Source organism: Caretta caretta, chromosome 8, assembly GCF_965140235.1.
Source record: "Caretta caretta isolate rCarCar2 chromosome 8, rCarCar1.hap1, whole genome shotgun sequence".
Classification (NCBI taxonomy): Eukaryota; Metazoa; Chordata; order Testudines; family Cheloniidae; genus Caretta; species Caretta caretta.
Genome location: NC_134213.1, coordinates 57165609 through 57182765, shown reverse-complemented (window position 1 = coordinate 57182765; position 17157 = coordinate 57165609). Strand labels below are relative to the sequence as shown.

General features: G+C 42.0%; 1 protein-coding gene across 3 annotated transcripts in view; it reads right to left on the bottom strand.

Annotated features, from left to right (window-relative positions):
* HMCN1 (hemicentin 1) overlaps positions 1 to 17157 on the bottom strand; it is a 323571-nt gene that overhangs the window by 13060 nt on the left and 293354 nt on the right. For 2 of the 3 annotated variants that reach the window (XM_048860591.2, XM_048860590.2), the window contains 14 exons: positions 16039 to 16209; positions 14884 to 15054; positions 13968 to 14138; positions 12083 to 12253; positions 10058 to 10207; positions 9677 to 9814; positions 9233 to 9354; positions 7392 to 7629; positions 5603 to 5665; positions 4700 to 4819; positions 4388 to 4522; positions 3788 to 3901; positions 3280 to 3405; positions 2238 to 2366 (listed from right to left, as the gene is read on the bottom strand). In XM_048860591.2, the coding sequence (XP_048716548.2) occupies positions 2238 to 2366; positions 3280 to 3405; positions 3788 to 3901; positions 4388 to 4522; positions 4700 to 4819; positions 5603 to 5665; positions 7392 to 7629; positions 9233 to 9354; positions 9677 to 9814; positions 10058 to 10207; positions 12083 to 12253; positions 13968 to 14138; positions 14884 to 15054; positions 16039 to 16209 (2019 nt within the window). The remainder of the gene's footprint in view (positions 1 to 2237; positions 2367 to 3279; positions 3406 to 3787; positions 3902 to 4387; positions 4523 to 4699; positions 4820 to 5602; positions 5666 to 7391; positions 7630 to 9232; positions 9355 to 9676; positions 9815 to 10057; positions 10208 to 12082; positions 12254 to 13967; positions 14139 to 14883; positions 15055 to 16038; positions 16210 to 17157) is intronic. The other variant, XM_075131536.1, reaches the window with a different exon arrangement.

Here is a 17157-nt window from a genome sequence, read left to right as displayed (position 1 = left end):
TGGGCTGTTAGGCACTATCCGGACAGGATTGTATTCCTATCACCTCCAGAGAAAGGGAAGTGCCTAGAAGATGTAAAAGGAAACTTTTAGTTCGATAGCATCCTGTCTGGCAAGAACTCACGTATCAATAGCTGGGATGTGAAATCCTCATTTCTTTGTTGTTCTATCACAGTAGTCCCCATTCCCTATTGTTTGTCTGTATAATCTCTGTCTGCTGTATAATTAATTTTGCAGGGTGTAAACTAAGAAAGGTGGTGGGATATAATTGGTTAAATAATCATGTTACAATATGTTAGGATTGGTTAGTTAAATTTCAGGAAAATGACTGGTTAAGGTATAGCTAAGAATATTACTGCAATATATAAATTAGGGGCAAACAGGAAGTAAATTGGGGTTCGAAAATAAGGAAAAAGGAACTTGGATTTTAGCTTGCTGGAAGTTCACCCCAATAAATATCGACTTGTTTGCACCTTTGGACTTCAAGTAGTGTTGCTCTCTGTTCATGTGAGAAGGACCAGAGAAGTGAGAGCGGGAAGGAATAAGCCCCATAACACACTTGATAGATGGTAGTAACTGAAACTCCCATTAGAGTTCCGTGAGTGATGCACCAATATTTAAGTTAGACAAGCTATGATATTTTGAAATATCTCCTATAAAATATTAATCAAATTGATCCTATTAGCATTCTAAGGTCTGTAGAAGTCCAGGAACTGATATCAGTGGAAATGTTTCATACACTTGAACTGACATTATAATGATGCCCAATAAACTGTATTAAAATATCTCTGCTGAAGATATTAAAATGTTATAGTGAGAATTCTTTTACTTGAGGCTAGACCGGGGTGGGCAAACTACGGCCCGGGGGCCAGATCTGACCCCTTAGGGCTTTGGATCCAGCCCATGGGATTGCCCCCTGTGGTGCCGCAGGCCCCGCACTGCTCTCAGAAGGGGCTGACACCACGTCCCTGCAGCCTGGGGGTGGGGGCAGAGGGCTCCATGCATTGCCCTTGCCTCCAGGCATCACTCCCCACAGCTCCCATTGGCCAGGAACGGGGAACCATGGCCAATGGGAGCTTCGGGGGAGGTACCTGGTGGCGTGGCAAGGGCAGCTCGCGGAGCCCTCTGCCCCCCACTCCCCCAGGGACCGCTGCCACCCCAGAGCTGCTTTAGGTAAGTGGCGCCGGTCCAGAGCCTGCACCCCACCCCCCAACTCCCTGCCCTAAGCCTCCTGTCTGCACCTCACACCCCTCATGCACCCCAACCCCCTGCCCTGAGCCCCCTGTTGCACCCTGCACCCCAACCCCCTGCCCTAAGCCCCCTGCCTGCATCTCGTACCCCTCCTGCACCCTGAGCCCCCTTATACACCCTGCACACCACACCCCCTCCCAGACCCTGCACTCCTTCCCGCACCCCAACCCTCTGCCCTGGCCTTGCATACAATTTCCCCACCCAGATGAGGCCCTGGCCCTATGCATAGATGGGAGAAAGGTGAGCCCATTTATGGAAGAAGCCTTTACCACAACTTGTGCCCCATACACAACAGCCATACATAATCAGTGTCTGTAGTCCAGTGAATATACGGACTTCACTCTCCCTGTAGGGAGAGAGTGCGAGGCAGGATAGCATCAGGGCAATATCTCCCTCCCTACATGCTGACCAGGAGACCTAGAGGAGTGCACAGCTGTAACATACTGCATCATCCTAAGGGTGAGTTCTAGGATGGATCATGCTTCCGAGGCACACTATCCCTGCTGGAATTCCCCTAGGATGGACCAACTCCAAGCCACACTCTTCTTAGGCCTAAATCACCCAATCTGATCCCAAGTGTGCAGCCTGCATGTACATAACCATCTTTATTGTTAAAGAAACTAACTAAAGCAAACAGATTTGGAGTTACATCTGCCATGATTTCCTACAGTCACCCTAGAATGCCTGGATATTGCAGCACACATGATATACACCCTCCACCACTGTTCCAAGACCCATAAAGCACTGTACCTTGATACAATTAAATGCTTTAACAGAGTAACTGTCATTAGGAATTGTTTGCAGTTTTTTTTAATGAAAGTCATTTAATTTTAATGTAGGGGATTTTGAGTGCCCAACAACAGACTGTATAGCCTACAGCCTTCAAAAGGGATAATGTCCCTAGGTTTATTACAATACAAAGAGGAGCCAAAAGCAGTAATTGAGAATATGGAATGGTATTAATGTAGGCTGGTTTCCACTCAACATACCCAGACAGGGTCTTCCAACTCCCTGGGATCGATACCCTCTTGGACATGCACAATGGTAGCTCCCTCGTGTATTCTCACAAATCTGATTGTACCTGCAGTGATGGGTACCATCTCTGCATTCGTCAATATCTAAAGGGAACAGAGGTAATTAGTAGTAGTCATATTTTTCTTAAGCCCTGGTTTTCTCTTTCTAAATATAGAGAATAGAGTTACACCAGGGAGGTATCTGGTCCTGTATTCACAAAATATCTGATCGTGGTGGACATAAAGATTGGATATCAGTCTGCACCCACTGTGTGACAGATGGTGGTGGGTCTGGATTATACGGGGACTGGAGATGGAAATAAGTAATCTTTCAGCTGAGTTGCATCTATCTAATTCAATCTTTTCATACATTTCCAGATGATTATTACCAGGTTTTTAACCTAACCAAATCCAAAACACTGAGGTGGAAATCTGCCTCCCCCTGGTGTCAGTTGGAAATTTGACAAGGCCCCTTGCATTGCTTAGGCTAAAGGCACCCTGATAAGCAACAGGAACTTGTGAAAAATAAAAACCTTAAAAATATATTCAGGAAGAACAGGTACATTCTGCAGGATGTTCATACATAAATCCAAAAGGGGCACAGTATCCCAGCCTCCAACACTCACATGAGTTTTCTAGGACAGAGTGAAGGCGGAGGGGAGGGAAAAGGAAATTCAGGGGCCCAACCACTGTTTTTCCTCAAAAAAGAGAAGAGAGCAACAAACAACATCCTTCTACCATTTGTCCACAGGGGGTCAGTGAAAGCCTGTGGGTGACAGAAAGCCTTGCCACTTGTAACATGTCCCTCACTAATTAACATGAAATCTCACCAAGAAGTCACAGTGTATACATGCCCTTGAACCAAGGAAAGTCAGTGCTGCTGGGTGTGCAGCACCTTTGAAATGTAGGCCATTTATTTAGGTGGCTAGAGAGTATCATGAGGAACCAATTTTTGGAAAATATTAGCTATGCCCTTTCTTTTACAATCATTATATGGTAAATAAACCAATGTACCCACCAATGCATGTTCCGTTTTCTACTTTGGTCATTCCATTTGGACACAGGTCAATGCACTTATAACCACCACGTGTGTTCTTGCAGTGCTGGTCTGGTCTGCATACATTCTGCCGGCATTCATTTACATCTTAATTAAAAAAAAGAGAATTTAAATTGCTAACTGATTTTCTTATGCTCCATTCTCAAAGGCCAAGGCAACCCCAATATAATGATACTACGTAAGTACCGTTGAAAATGTGTGTATACAGTCTGTACGTGTGTATCAAGCACATCTGACAGTTTCCCTTGCACTCTGCCCATTAATCCATTTCCACTAAGTCTACTTGTGTTTTGCAAGCCCACTCAAAAAATGTTAAAGTTTGCATCCCATGTTTTAGAAAGGGATCCAACAAAGCAGGGGATTCACTGTTTTTGCATATGCCATAAATCTTCTATAGGGAATTTCATCTGAATCATGTTAACACATTACACTGAAATCCATTCCCCTGACTCTATAGTTCATTTCATACCCATGCATTTTCTGCCTTTTAGCTGATATCCGGGGTCACAGCCACAGTGGAAACTTCCTATGGTATTGAAGCAGCGCTGATGACAGGAGTTGAACTCTTGGCATTCATTAACATCTGTTGAATAATGCAAAGCCTTAAATGTTACAGCTGTGGATCTTGTAATAATTTGTAACAAATTGTGCTTTGGTATATTTCATGTTGCAGGCTCTGCTTTGATCTAAGTTCTTATCCTTCTCCTTTTTCACATATTGCACACCATGAGTAGTCAGGCAAGTGATTGTTACATGAGAAAGAATTGCACAGTGACACAGGAGTGGAATTTTCTGATATAGATACAGGAAAGTATGCTTACCTCACTACATAACAAAGGAAAACACATACTGGACTCAGCAACAAGAATGTTACTTTGTTCTGTAGACAGTAAAATGTCACTGATAAAGTATCACTTACCAGAATGATCCAAGAACACCTCTGTATATCAGGAATCAGTAGGAAGCTTATTCGCAGAGAGCCAAGACATTCTTGGGAAAGTTACTTACAAACATGGCTTAAATAAAAGTAGTGTCAGTTCATTAGAACTAAGGTCAGAGGACTGCACACCTTGACAGCTCAATCCATCAGATGTTCTTCTAAAGCCAGTTCCACACCTAACCACACAACGATAGGAGCCAATGACATTCTCACATTCCTGAGCAGCATGGCAGGTATGTCCACCTAATGCACATTCATCAATATCTACAATAAAGTGCAAACAATAAAAAATGTATTCAGTAAATGAAAATATTTTGCACCTTAGGAAATAATAAACCATTCTGGTATAATATATGAATGCCATCAGTAAATTTTATGTTCTTATGCTAGTGGCAAAAAGTCTTGTGCATGTCTGTGCATGTCGTTTGAAGTCTGGCTTACCCTGACACGTTCTTCCATCTGCTGATATAGTGAGGCCTCTGGGGCAGGAGCAGTAATAGGTTCCTATAGCATTATGACATGCATGAGAACAAGGATTTCGTACTGCACATTCATCTTCATCTAAAAAATAAAAGTGAGCAATTTTACAAGAACCTATGGGATTGCATGTGTGTCTCAGTGATAGAACAGGACAAGACTGTTCCTGGCCTTTCCATGGGTTCACAGAGGGTACAAAGTGTTTTCTCCCTCTTTATGCTCTCCATGCAATGGCCAGGGACAGCAATGCTCACTGTAGTATTCTACCTGGCATATAATCCCTTGTAGGATACTCCTGAAAGTAAAGCATCTCTATATTACTCCCAAATCAGGCCAGCATGCTAATCACAAGGCCTGGTTCTCCCTTGTGTTGCACCTATTTGACTTCAGTGAAAGTCAATTAAATTCAGTAAAGCTACACTGGAATAAACTGCAGCAGAGAATCAGGCCCACTGTATTTCAGAAAGCCAGTCAAGATAATTGACATGGTTTGAATTGATCTGTGCAACAGAAAACAACATCCTTAAAAAGTTTCAGTTCAAGTCAAATGTTTTTTAAAGGTCTCTTTGTATTTCTTTAGAGTTTGACATCTTCACTGGAATCTGAAGGAGTGAAAAGTATGTGTATGTAGTAGATATTTGTTGTTCAAGTTAAGACTCTATTTTTAAGAGACAGTTTCACTTACAAAGATAGGGTCTGATCTTGTTGTCCATTTGGAGTTCTTCTTGAGTTAGATCTACAGGACTGAGCAGTTCAGTTTTAAAAGCGATTCGTACTCTGTATGTACCGCATTCAGTGACACTGTACAAAAGCAACCTGTGTGCAGTGTATTTGATTATATTTATGTTTTCGTTTTCATTTCCTTACCTGAACAGAAGGGCCCAGTAGAGTTCAGACCAAACCCAGTAGGACACTGATTGCTATGGTCTCCTATGGGGCAAAGGAAACCAACCATTACTGGTAGTTGAAAAAATATGACCATCTCATGGCTTTGAGAAGATTAAAATATTGCAGCCTAATGATTGGCTAACCAAGTAATTTCAATCAGTGCACAGTCCACACTTTGAAGCTAAATATAAACTTGGCATTGTGGGACTCCACTGAATTTCACTGATTTCCCATAATGAGTTGTTCAGTGAAGGCATGATTTGAAGACAACAGGATTGCACAGGTTCATCTGGGGGCATAACTTGGTCTGCAGTTGTTCTGTTACAAGCAGTAGTGCATGAAACAGAAAGACCCAAGCTTACTTTCAAATCTCAGGGTAAATTGGAGGCTGGTAGTTAGGAAAAAAAATCTTTTACTTTGGCAAATGAAATAACTGTGATCTAAAAAATAGTGAGACAGTTTAAATAAATTCCCCCCTCCCAACCTTTCTCCCCAGCAATGACATTTTTACAAAGTCCTTCTTAAAGATAAACAATAGGACTTTTAGGAGTGGTTTTAATAGGCCTAAAGTGGAATTTACGAGATGCACAGGGCCTTATGCTGGCCACTTAAATTCATTCAATGTAACCCTTTCTATTGGAAGCACTGTTACTAAAATTAGTTTTTGTTTCCTTTTTTTTTTTTTTTTAATACATTGCGGGTTTTTAGTGTTTCAGGTGAATCTTTAGGATAATATAGCAATAGCCCATTATTTCACAGAGTCTCTTTCTGGGCCCCATTCATCATTACCCTGTACTTTGTATAGTCATTTGCACCAGTGCAAGGTGGGTGTACCATGCTACCTATTCAGGATGGAAGTATTTTACACTCACTTCGCACTGATGTAAATGATTATACAAGGTGCAAGTAAATGGGCCACTTTCTCTCTCTCGTTCACTCTTGTATTATATAGGTTCTGTGTGGTTTCTCATATTACTATCACCAGCATTTATCATGCATCTTTTACTACGTTGCCTGCACTCTACCTATATTAATCCCTCTCCACCAGGATTTCTAATATTCTGAACCTCTGAAAAGCTTTTAAACAACTGCCATTAAAAAATAACAACCTGCTAGAAAAAGTTTCCTCTCCTCCTCTTCCTGCTCTTGGCCTGAAGCACAGAGTGGGCTACAGTCAGTACTGGAGCAGTACAGGTTAAAGGCTCGGTATGTCATCATCCACCGGGACTACAGATGAGTCACTATTCTCCAGCTTTACTAGACTTGTTTCTAGCCATCCATTGTCACATCAGCTCTTAAAAATGCAAGTAATCCCAAACAAGAGCCAATAAAGCCTATATATACTGCACCACATCATTTATGTTTTCTGTGCATTCTGATATTTTAATGAAAAATCATTTTAGGAATGATTTAGAGGCTCTTAACCAAACTTTTCTCTTTCAGTTTTTAAAAATGGCAGTTTGAAGCTGTTCAGAGGTATAAGTAGTCCCAGCAAAAGTGGATTGGGGGGAAGTGCAGGGGTGGAAATGAGAGGTATAAAATAAATACATAGCTATATAATAAATTGGAAGTGCCATCAACATGACATATGTGGTATCTATATGTGTACCAAATAATCTGAACATCTCAATAGCCTCCTCTTCCAAGATCATACTCTACTGTTGAGGATATTCTATTCTCCCAGTACTCTTCAATCATCGTATCATTTTATTTTGAAGTGAGCCTTACTCTAATTTGGATAAATTTTCCATTAATAAAGAGTCAATACCTTTTGCAATGGAAGCATGGATTCTAAAAGCTAGTGTTTCTTCTAGTGGGTTGTACTCTGTTGCAATAGAGGAAGCCCGGAGTGTTTCGAGCAGGAATGGCATTTTTCCTCGAGTGTGATCATAGGTAATGGTGTGGTTCCATGTATATGGTACGCTAACTCCATCTATGGTGAAGAGCCGTGTAGAGTAGGCATACAGTTGTCCAGGGCCAGTCTGAATATAGTCTTCCGTGTAATCCTGAAATACACATCACAAATCAAGATCTAGGCACCAGCAACTGGATCCTCTGGCTCAGCTAGTATACTGCAAAAGAGGTTTTTTGTTTTTAAATAGCATGAGATGTATCTAGAGAAAGGTGCTTTTTAAAAAGCTGGACAAATTGTACTGCAAGTGGCACGTCTATTTAGCTCCAGTTACTATAACTGTTGAATTTTAATGGCTCCCACTATATGGCCCTATTATTAGTAAGGGAAATAACTGTAGTAACTGAGATACCACAGTCTAGTAGCAATTGGTGGATCCTGACTTTAATGATGGTGACTGTATGACCATATTTCCAACCCCCATCCCCCCGACAACCATAAGAGGTTCTGATTGGTTTGATAACAAGATCTCTTATGGTCTGAAGTGCTACTAGCAACCACACAAGATTTATTATTTAATAATCTAGGAAGTTTACTGGAAATGATAAGCTAACTAAACAATTTACTGCAGAAGTATTACACCACAGTAAGGAAACTTTTATAAATATTTGAGGGCACTACATATTGCATTGTATCAAAATGTCAAAAAAATCTAAACATCCTTATTTACTATACCCCGTATTTATATATTTAGATTGGTTATCCATCAACAAGCACATGCAGATGTGACATTTATAATTAAAAAAAATGCTTTCAGGATAAAAACCAGTTACGAAATCCACGATACATAATTAAACCCTTGATCCCTATTGTTAATCCAAGCAAAATCTTCCATGGCTTGACCAAGCAGTTAAGACTTGAAGTGTTAAATAGTGACTTTAGTGGGATGATGGAGTAAAGGGGTTCCAGAGGTGTGGAATACCCTGCCACTAGCCATGAATAGTGGAGCCAGTGGTACAGTGACTCAGTAGATCAGACCTCTTTCAACATGATGAAACTATCAGACAAAGCAGTGAGATTATAACCTCCTGCTCTGAAGACTGCCAGACAAACCAGTCTGTATCTGATCATTTTGGGGAAAAAAGTATGGGAAAGTCCTCACATTTAGAAAAAGCTGATTCTGTAAGAGAAGTGAGGCAAGTCAGAGTAATTAGACTGCTCACCATTATGGACAACTCCATGGGACAAGACTTTAATACTGTGGCACAGAAAAAGGTCTTCCTTACCTCTGCCACAGCCACATTATAGGAAAGATTAAATCATCGAGATTTTATGGAATCTGACACAGCATGTTTTCTGCAACCACAGCTTTAGCCTCCATCCTTGCAGATGACCTGTGACAGAGACCTTTGAGGGCACTCTGAAGGTAGGGAAAACTTTGCCAGGGTTGTGCGAAATGGAGGACTAGCATCACCCTTACAAAGGTCTAGAACCTAGCTTGGCCCATCAGCCTTTTGCAGGAGACAAAACAGGCCATCTTCCTGTCAGAAGTAGACCCTCACCTTATCTTGGAGGAGGAGGTGATCTGATCATGATCAAGAACTTTCCTTCACATGTCCAAGCCAATCATAAAAATAAGTCAGAATACTGTAACATAGCTTATGGTGCTGTATATGGCTGTATTAAAATACGTCAGATAACAAAAATATAAAACTGAAGCAAGAGTGCAGAGATGTCATTTTTGCTAGTAATTTTACCTTCACGTTAACATCAGATGAGGACTGTAGCTGCAGAACATAGCCACTCACTACCACATCCAGCAGTAATGCTCCATCTGAATCCAAACCACGGGCAATATGAGTCATTCGCAAAATCTCTCCTGTGAATTTTAACACACATTGATTTGTAACCTATCATGATTTGTGATTTATGTTAACTGCACAGTATTTGAATTAGGTCCATATTGAACCATGTTAATTTATGCTAACATGTCATTCATGTGTATAAACACTAATTTTCCCTATATTAATCCTCAGATTCAAATTAGGAAAAGCAAGGCTATAAAGCCTCATGTCAGCTAGTTATCCAGAACATGCTGCTGTGAGCAAACGTAACTAAGGTAAATGATATTCATTAAGCAATTCAACCTTGTATTATGCTTGTCACATAACAATGGGACACAATCTCTATTTGTAACTAACCAGTTGCAAATTCCACTTGAGTCTCTCTCTTGAAGATTGCGTTGGTGAGAGTAAATCCATTCACTGCTTCTCCAATTTCCTTTGCAGCTGCCCAATAAATAGGATTTAGAATGGAAACTAGCTTCCTCATTGCTGTACCTAAAGAGAAATAACATACTTTTAAAAAATTCCCCTTGTGTGCTCCTCCCTTCTCTTGATGTAAAGAAAATGTAAATATATTAAAAGACCTCCACCTCCCTCCTGCCCGTGAAAAATTGAAGCCAATTCCTTAAAATCTTGGATAGTGCCTTAATGAAAGGCAACTGAAAACTGACAAACCTAAGGAAGATTCCTAAGTGCCATCTTTGTTTATTTATAACTCAAGGAAGCAAACTGACTTACCAAGACTCCGAGGGACATTTGTGATCTTTGCTTGTATTATTCTAGTGTCAGAATCAGGGCTATCTGTTACTGTGGAATTCAGGAAAGCAATTCCAAATTCAACATCATTAATATTTCCAATAACACTTCCTCTGGCACGTGGAGGCCCACCTGTTGGGAGAAGTGGAAAAACACCCCATGTGTGAAAACTCTATTTGAAAGAAAAATATTCAAGAGCAGCACTGAGTGCTCTGAGAGAACACAAAGTTCTCTATGTGCAGGTGGACTTATATTTTATGGAATGTTTATTCATATAATAATAATCGTAGCTCCTCATATCCATAAGGATACCAGGACCGTTTATAAATGTAAGCTGATATATAAATTATGACCCAGGAATTACTTTATGGACCACTGAAATGCAGCCACTTCTGGGCGAAAAGCAACAATTGTTGAACAGTGCAAACTGGTGCTACACAACAGGTTACGGCAGGTAAGAAAGTACAACTGAAACTACTGGAGAATTCAGGCAGGCGGAATGTAATTATTTGGCCAGGACACTGGAGTGTATTAGTCATACCAGATGTCAAGCGAGACTTCTGTGTGTTCCCACTCTGTTTTAGAAAACAACAACTGACAAAACAGAACGTATTGGCAAAGACAGACATGTTTTCTATTTTTTTAAAATGTATTAATATTATTAAATAGAACTTTACACTAGTATAGCACCCCTCTTTTGAGGATGCATAAGTGATTTTCCCATATCACTTTCAGATTTATTCTCACAATATCATACATCTATAACAGTAGTTCTAAATCAGAGGTGGGCAAACTACGGCCTGCGGGCCACATCTGGCCCGCGGGAGTGTCCTGCCTGGCCGCTGAGCTCCCGGACGGGGAGGCTAGTCACTGGCCCCTCCCCCGCTGTTCACCTTCCCCCGCAGCCTCAGTGCGGGAGGGAGCTGCACTGCGGGGTCAGGGGAGAGCAGGAAGGGAGGCTCCCCTACAGTCCCAGGGGAGCAGGTGGGTGGTGCAGGTGGCGGGAGTGCGGCAAATGCAGGCGGAGGACTCAGGAGGAGCACCGGGCAGCCGTGCAGCCAGCCAGAGAGAAGCAGAGCTTTGAAGGGGAAATCGCCGCTTCTCTCTGGCTGCCCCTGCTCCTCTTGAGTCCTCTGCCCACATTCGCAGGGCCACATTCTGAAAGGGGCTTTAGAGGGGGCGGGCGTTGGATGGGGGTGGGGTCCCGGGGCGTGTGGATAGGGGTCAGAGCAGTCAGGAATCAGGGGGAGTTGGATAGGGGGTAGGGTCCCAGGGGTGGGGGCCCCAGGAGGGGGCAGTCAGAGGACAAGGAGTAGGGGAGGTTGGGTGGGTTGGGGGTTCTAAGAGGGGGCAGTCAGGGGGCGGGAAGCGAGAGGGGGTGGATAGGGTTAGGGTTCGGGGAGGCACAGCCTTCCCTACCCAGCCCTCCATACAGTTTTGGAACCCCAATGTGGGGGTTTCACTGTTGTGCACTATTTTTTAAACTAGAGATAAGAGCTGATTGAATTAACCATTGCAAACATAGCTCCATTTGCTGTTTATGAACCATTTGGAAACTAGCCTGCATTTCTGCAAATGTATTTATTTCTTGATAAGCTCAGGTGAACAATTTTCAGCTTTACACCTTGTTCAGTGTGACTATTATTTATTCAGTTTTCATGTTATATGACTGGCTGCCTTAGTTGCATGTTTTTTTTTTTTTTCCAACAATGCAATCATGGAGCAGAAACCTTTTAAACACTGCAGGTTTTGAGTTTAATTGATCAAAAGTGCCTCTGGAAATTCTTTTTGAAAACTGTCAAATGCTTCAGCATTATTATAACAGCATTCTGCTGACTATAGTTGGCCAGAGAATGGTTACCAGATTCTCCTTAAATGCTATGACATGCCTGGAGAAAGGATATGCTGAATGAACAGGTTTACTCATTACTGAAAGATTTATAAATAATAAACTAGGCATTTTCTTTGGTTCATTTGCTTTGGTGTTCAGTCTCTGCAATAACATACCTGGACATGCTTGGATGTTACACCTGGAAAGCTGTGAAGAGTCTCCTGGGCAAGGACGTCCACCATTTGAGGGGGCTGGATTAGTGCACAGTCGTGTTCGGGTCTGCTCCCCTCCTCCGCAAGAAGCAGAGCATCCGATCCAAGCTTGCCATGTTCCCCAGTTTCCATCCACTATAAACAAGGATGCAACGTTGAAAGAACTGGCTTTTTGTAGCAGATGTTTCAGATTTTATACAGAACAGTGAATTACACTTCAAATATAAATTCCATGTTGTATTTTTCAAGACGTCAGCTTTATCAAGGATGGTGTACCATTTTCAATGATAGTTTATTTGGCAGGTTGCTGCCCCAAAAAGTGCAATACCTTTGAAATTGTTCATGCCCACAGATCAGCCTTACTCAAAAGAAAGAGGATCTTTCAGGGAATGTTTCCAGTGCAATGAATGAGGATTTAGTAGAGAGATATGTGACTAAGTCCCCAGGCATAATATAACTAGCCAAGAACATTATTTGCACAAAATGGGGTGGTCCCTGCTGCCACCTCTATGGCCACAGAGTCCCCCTGCCAGTGGAATACACCATGGCTCTTCTGTGCAAAGAGTGGGCGCAGTCTGGTTTTGGGAGTTCCCTCATGCCGCAGTGCAGGCAGGTTGCAGTGAGAGAATCCGCTGCCTGGACTCCCAACCCAGACCAAGAGAATGCTGGAGACAGAGACTGCTTCCAGCCTCCATTTGTGGGCTGGGCACTGAATCAATGGATTTGGCTCTGTAACAATAGCAGACTGTTAATGAGCAGAGATGAAAAACTCAGACTGTGTCCCATTCAAAATTGGCTCAGTTAGGTAGTAACTGAATGCTATTGTCACCTGACAGCTGTTTGGTTGCCTTGTGTAAAAAGAGCTAGTGGTCTCAGACCTGATCTTAGTGAGCAGGTGTCCACATTCAAAATTTACTGTCATCCTTGCTGACAGTCTCACTAGAGACTCCAAATATTTGACCGGGGCTTGGAGACTGAACTACCCTCTTAATCCTAGAGGTGGTCAGGGACAACAAAGCACATTGAAGGTCACTGAAAGGGAATAATGAGCAAAAGAGGGTCTTTCACCTCTGGGGCTAAGAACTGGCATTTCTCACAAAAGCTAACATTCACATGGACCAAAGAGATCATTATAACAAATTAAACTAAAATAATACCAGATGGGTGCCACACAGAAGGAAAATACGTTAATCATTAATAAAAACATTGAATATTTTTAGATCTGTTGTTAACCATGGCACAATTGAATGCAATCCATTTCTGGATTATTGTTGTAAATACTGAGCCAAGATATCCCCATGGACTTGAGAACAAGTTTCAAATCACAGGGCTTGACTGGTAATTCAATGGAACTCAGTGGGGTTGAGCAAGGTGTAGAACTGATGAAATAAGAGGAGCATTAGGCCATTTAAGGCTGCTTGGTAAAAAGACAAGTTTTAGCTATCTAGGAGAAAGCAGCTAGATTTGGTTTAGGTTTTATTAGATGTACTGACTTTGCTCCTGTAATACATTATAAAAGGGTCACTGGTATACTCTGTAAAATGTCATTAGTGTGAGAATTAAGAATTGTTGGGGGTATGAAGGGTTTTGTTTTCACAAGCTATTTGTCTTTTGATCGTTATTTCCCTTGTTTATATAAAATATAACCCCTTCAAGGGGGAATCATTTTAGTGTGACAGACACTTAATTTTTTTAATAAGAACCCAGTAAGACTGGATTAGATCTTTCTATGAAGTTGGGCATAATTACAGAACTTTTTTCTTTCCTGCTTGCCTAGTATATGCATCTTGGTCTCTGAAGCATGTTAGAAGAGGTTTATTTATTGCCTTATGTTACCATATAAGCTCACCTGGGCATAAGTCAGTGTTACATCTCTGTATCTGCGTGTCAGCCCCTCCACATGCTCTTCCACCATTGACAGGGCGAGGGTTGTCACAGGTCCGATATCTCCTCATCTGGCCTCCATTGCATGTTCGGCTGCATGTTCCCCAACCACTCCATGGACCCCAGTTGCCATGAACTGCAAATTTAAAATAAAAGTCTTTACATACACTCTGCTTAATGACAGCAGATATGGAATCAACGAACAGTTAAACCAGAAAATATATTTTCTGAAGAGAAATTTTTCACACGTTTCCAAGTTTACCACTCTTTTAGCCAAAAAGTTCTAGAGTTAAGCATCCAATTGAGTCATTTTTGCCACTGCAGGGGTATTCCACAGAGTATATTAACAGTCCCTTGAGCCCTGTAGTTGAGTGCTTTACTACTTTAGGAAAGCACGCAGCATATAAGTCAAATATCTAATGGAGAGAGGTACTGAAAAAGGCAATTACACTGACTGTGTGTGTAAAATAGCAAGATTGTGACTTAAAGATACTGCCTGCAACTCATGGAAGCATGCTGCGTCTGACGTTGCTGCAGGAGCTCACACAACACTTACTACTGCTATGTCGTTTAGCAGTGCTTACTCCCCAACTCCCAGCCTATGCAATGGTGCAACTATGCTGACTGATGAAGAGGCTGGTTGGGGATACGGATTTGCTCTCATCCCTCCTCCTTTGGGGAGTCTAGTGCAGCTTCTGGTATCCAAATCCCACTTTCCATTGCTTGCCAAGAGTGCAAGGAGCAGGATTGGGTCAGTGCCCTGTGCAAGGGCACAAGGTGAGGAAGAAGGCTCTTTTCATTTCCCCTATTACCATATACACACTTTGTGCCGCCCTGCACATGGGTTCTCAATCTAACCCCCAGGCATCCCAAACACTTACTGGGGCAAGGGTCACTGTTGCAGAAGTCAATTTGTACATCATTTCCTTCACATTTGTGCCCGCCAAACTGAGGGGCTGGGTCTGAGCAGTCCTTTGTCCTCTGCCTGGTGCCTCCTCCACAGGATACAGTACAGGCACTCCAGCCAGCCCAGGTGGCCCACTGCCCATCCACTGGTTAAAAATTGATGACATTGTGCAATGAAACTTTCACTTTTTAAATAATCAAATCTAGCATAGTTGTATCAGCAAAATACTGCACTAAGTGTTGTGCTGAGTCTCAATCCATGCAGCCCCTTGAACTACAATAGGACTGCAAAGGGTGTAACCCAGAACAGGATCTGGCCCATTGCTTTTTTACTTAAATTAAAATCCATCTGTTAGCATAACAGTTGCAGTGACTGTCCATCCACAGTGACTCCCCAAAATTCTCATGTGCCTGTAAGTAGGTCAAGCAGGTAGGATATGCAATCACTGAAATCACCAATGCAATAAGATGGTCGGTAGCAGGCAGGCAGGCAGTGGAGGTGCTGAGTCACCCAAAGGGAATCCTCAGCTACTCAATTAGTACAGCTTCAAGTCTCCTTTTCACCACTAAGAGGGTACAATGGGGATTTAGCATAGGATATGGCACTGTGTGTTCAAGATTCATAGTGTTTGAGGCCAGAGGGACCATTAGATCATGTAGTCTAACCTCCTGTATATCACAGGCCATTCAATATCACCCAGTTACCCTGTATTGAATTTATATTAAGGAAGTGTTCTGAAAATTGAACCTTTCCTGTCCACATGTAGATGTGGAAGATTAATGAATAACAAAGGCTAGTGAGACCTGGTGGGAAGATCTGCAGAAATTACATGCTTAGCTGCCAAGGATTTACATACTACTTTTACACAATGGCAGGCAGCAGGAATGGAAACATCGGGAAGAGCAGGGTTGCGAGGGAAGGGCCAGTTCCATATGTTATGACTGTTAACGCTTTTCATAAGGAATGTCGAGTAGGAACAAGGAACTAAATTCTGATTTTATCAGGGATTGCAGTATTTGCCACCACAAATGGAGCAGTTATACCAGCTCTAAGTACAAAATAGGTAGAGTTTTGAGAGGAAACAAATAGGCTAGTCCTTTATTTTCTGTTTGTGTCTTATGCTTCTTACCTGGACAGTGTCTCTTGTTGCAGACCTGCATCTGTGTATTGGGCCCCTCACAATATGACCCATCAAATGATGGAGGAGGGCTATTGCACAGCCTCAGTCTGGTCTGAGTACCTTTCCCACAAGTATCACTGCAAGGTCCCCATGGCAGCCAAGAGCCCCATGCACCTTCCACTGTCAAGACAGCACAAACAAAAACTACATTGAAACTACAAAACGGCTTTAACTTGAAGTTCTGAGCTACTCAGCTCTCTGGCCCAAATAAAAAGAAAGCGATGTCTCTGAGACATATTCACAGTAAAAATTATTATAACTCCATTTTCTCCGTTACACACTGTCCACAAATTAACTAATCTGACTAAGATATTGAAAAACTTGTTCCCTGAACAACAGCTGAAACTGAGCAGCAGTTTCCAGAGAGATATTACTGCTTTCCTTTTTGTTTCCTTAAAACATTACTTCACCTGACCACGAACTTCGAACAACCGTGATTCTGCCAGGTGAATAAAGTAGGCTTGGGATCAGACCTGCTGCTTTCCTTTCATAAATCATGGAATCTGACTGATTTGTAGTGGCACACAATCTTGGTGGGAAAGGGGCTTGCTAGCTATATAGCTCATATAGCAGCCCCACTGGCTAATATACAGCAGGGACCCGCAGTTAGAGTGGGTTTTGTAGGGCACTACAGAAAATTGTCTCAGTGGATCAAAGTGTAGCATCAGAGCAGCAGAGAAGTCGGGGGGTGGGGAAGAGAATAGTCGGAAAAATGCCAATAACGAATAGACCTATCTGGTCTAAATGTACTATGCAGCGAAAATCATAATTAAAAATTAAAAGGATGTTGTCAAAGAAAATACATACGTTATCTCTGACGCTGATAATACCTTAAATTACTAAATCCAAAACAATGTATTTTACTCTGCACCCCTTATGCTGCTGAGTTATCTTTTTTCCACTTTACTTGGCTTTGGACAATGGGACTAGAATGGTCAGTTTTCTTGCACTAGCATACAAAGCTGATGTGTTAGGTTGCAAACACTTCAAGGAATGTTAAGATCAATATAAAAAACTCTCTGAAAATATTTTTCATGGTCGGTTTTATAAAGCACCCTCCATATTTTA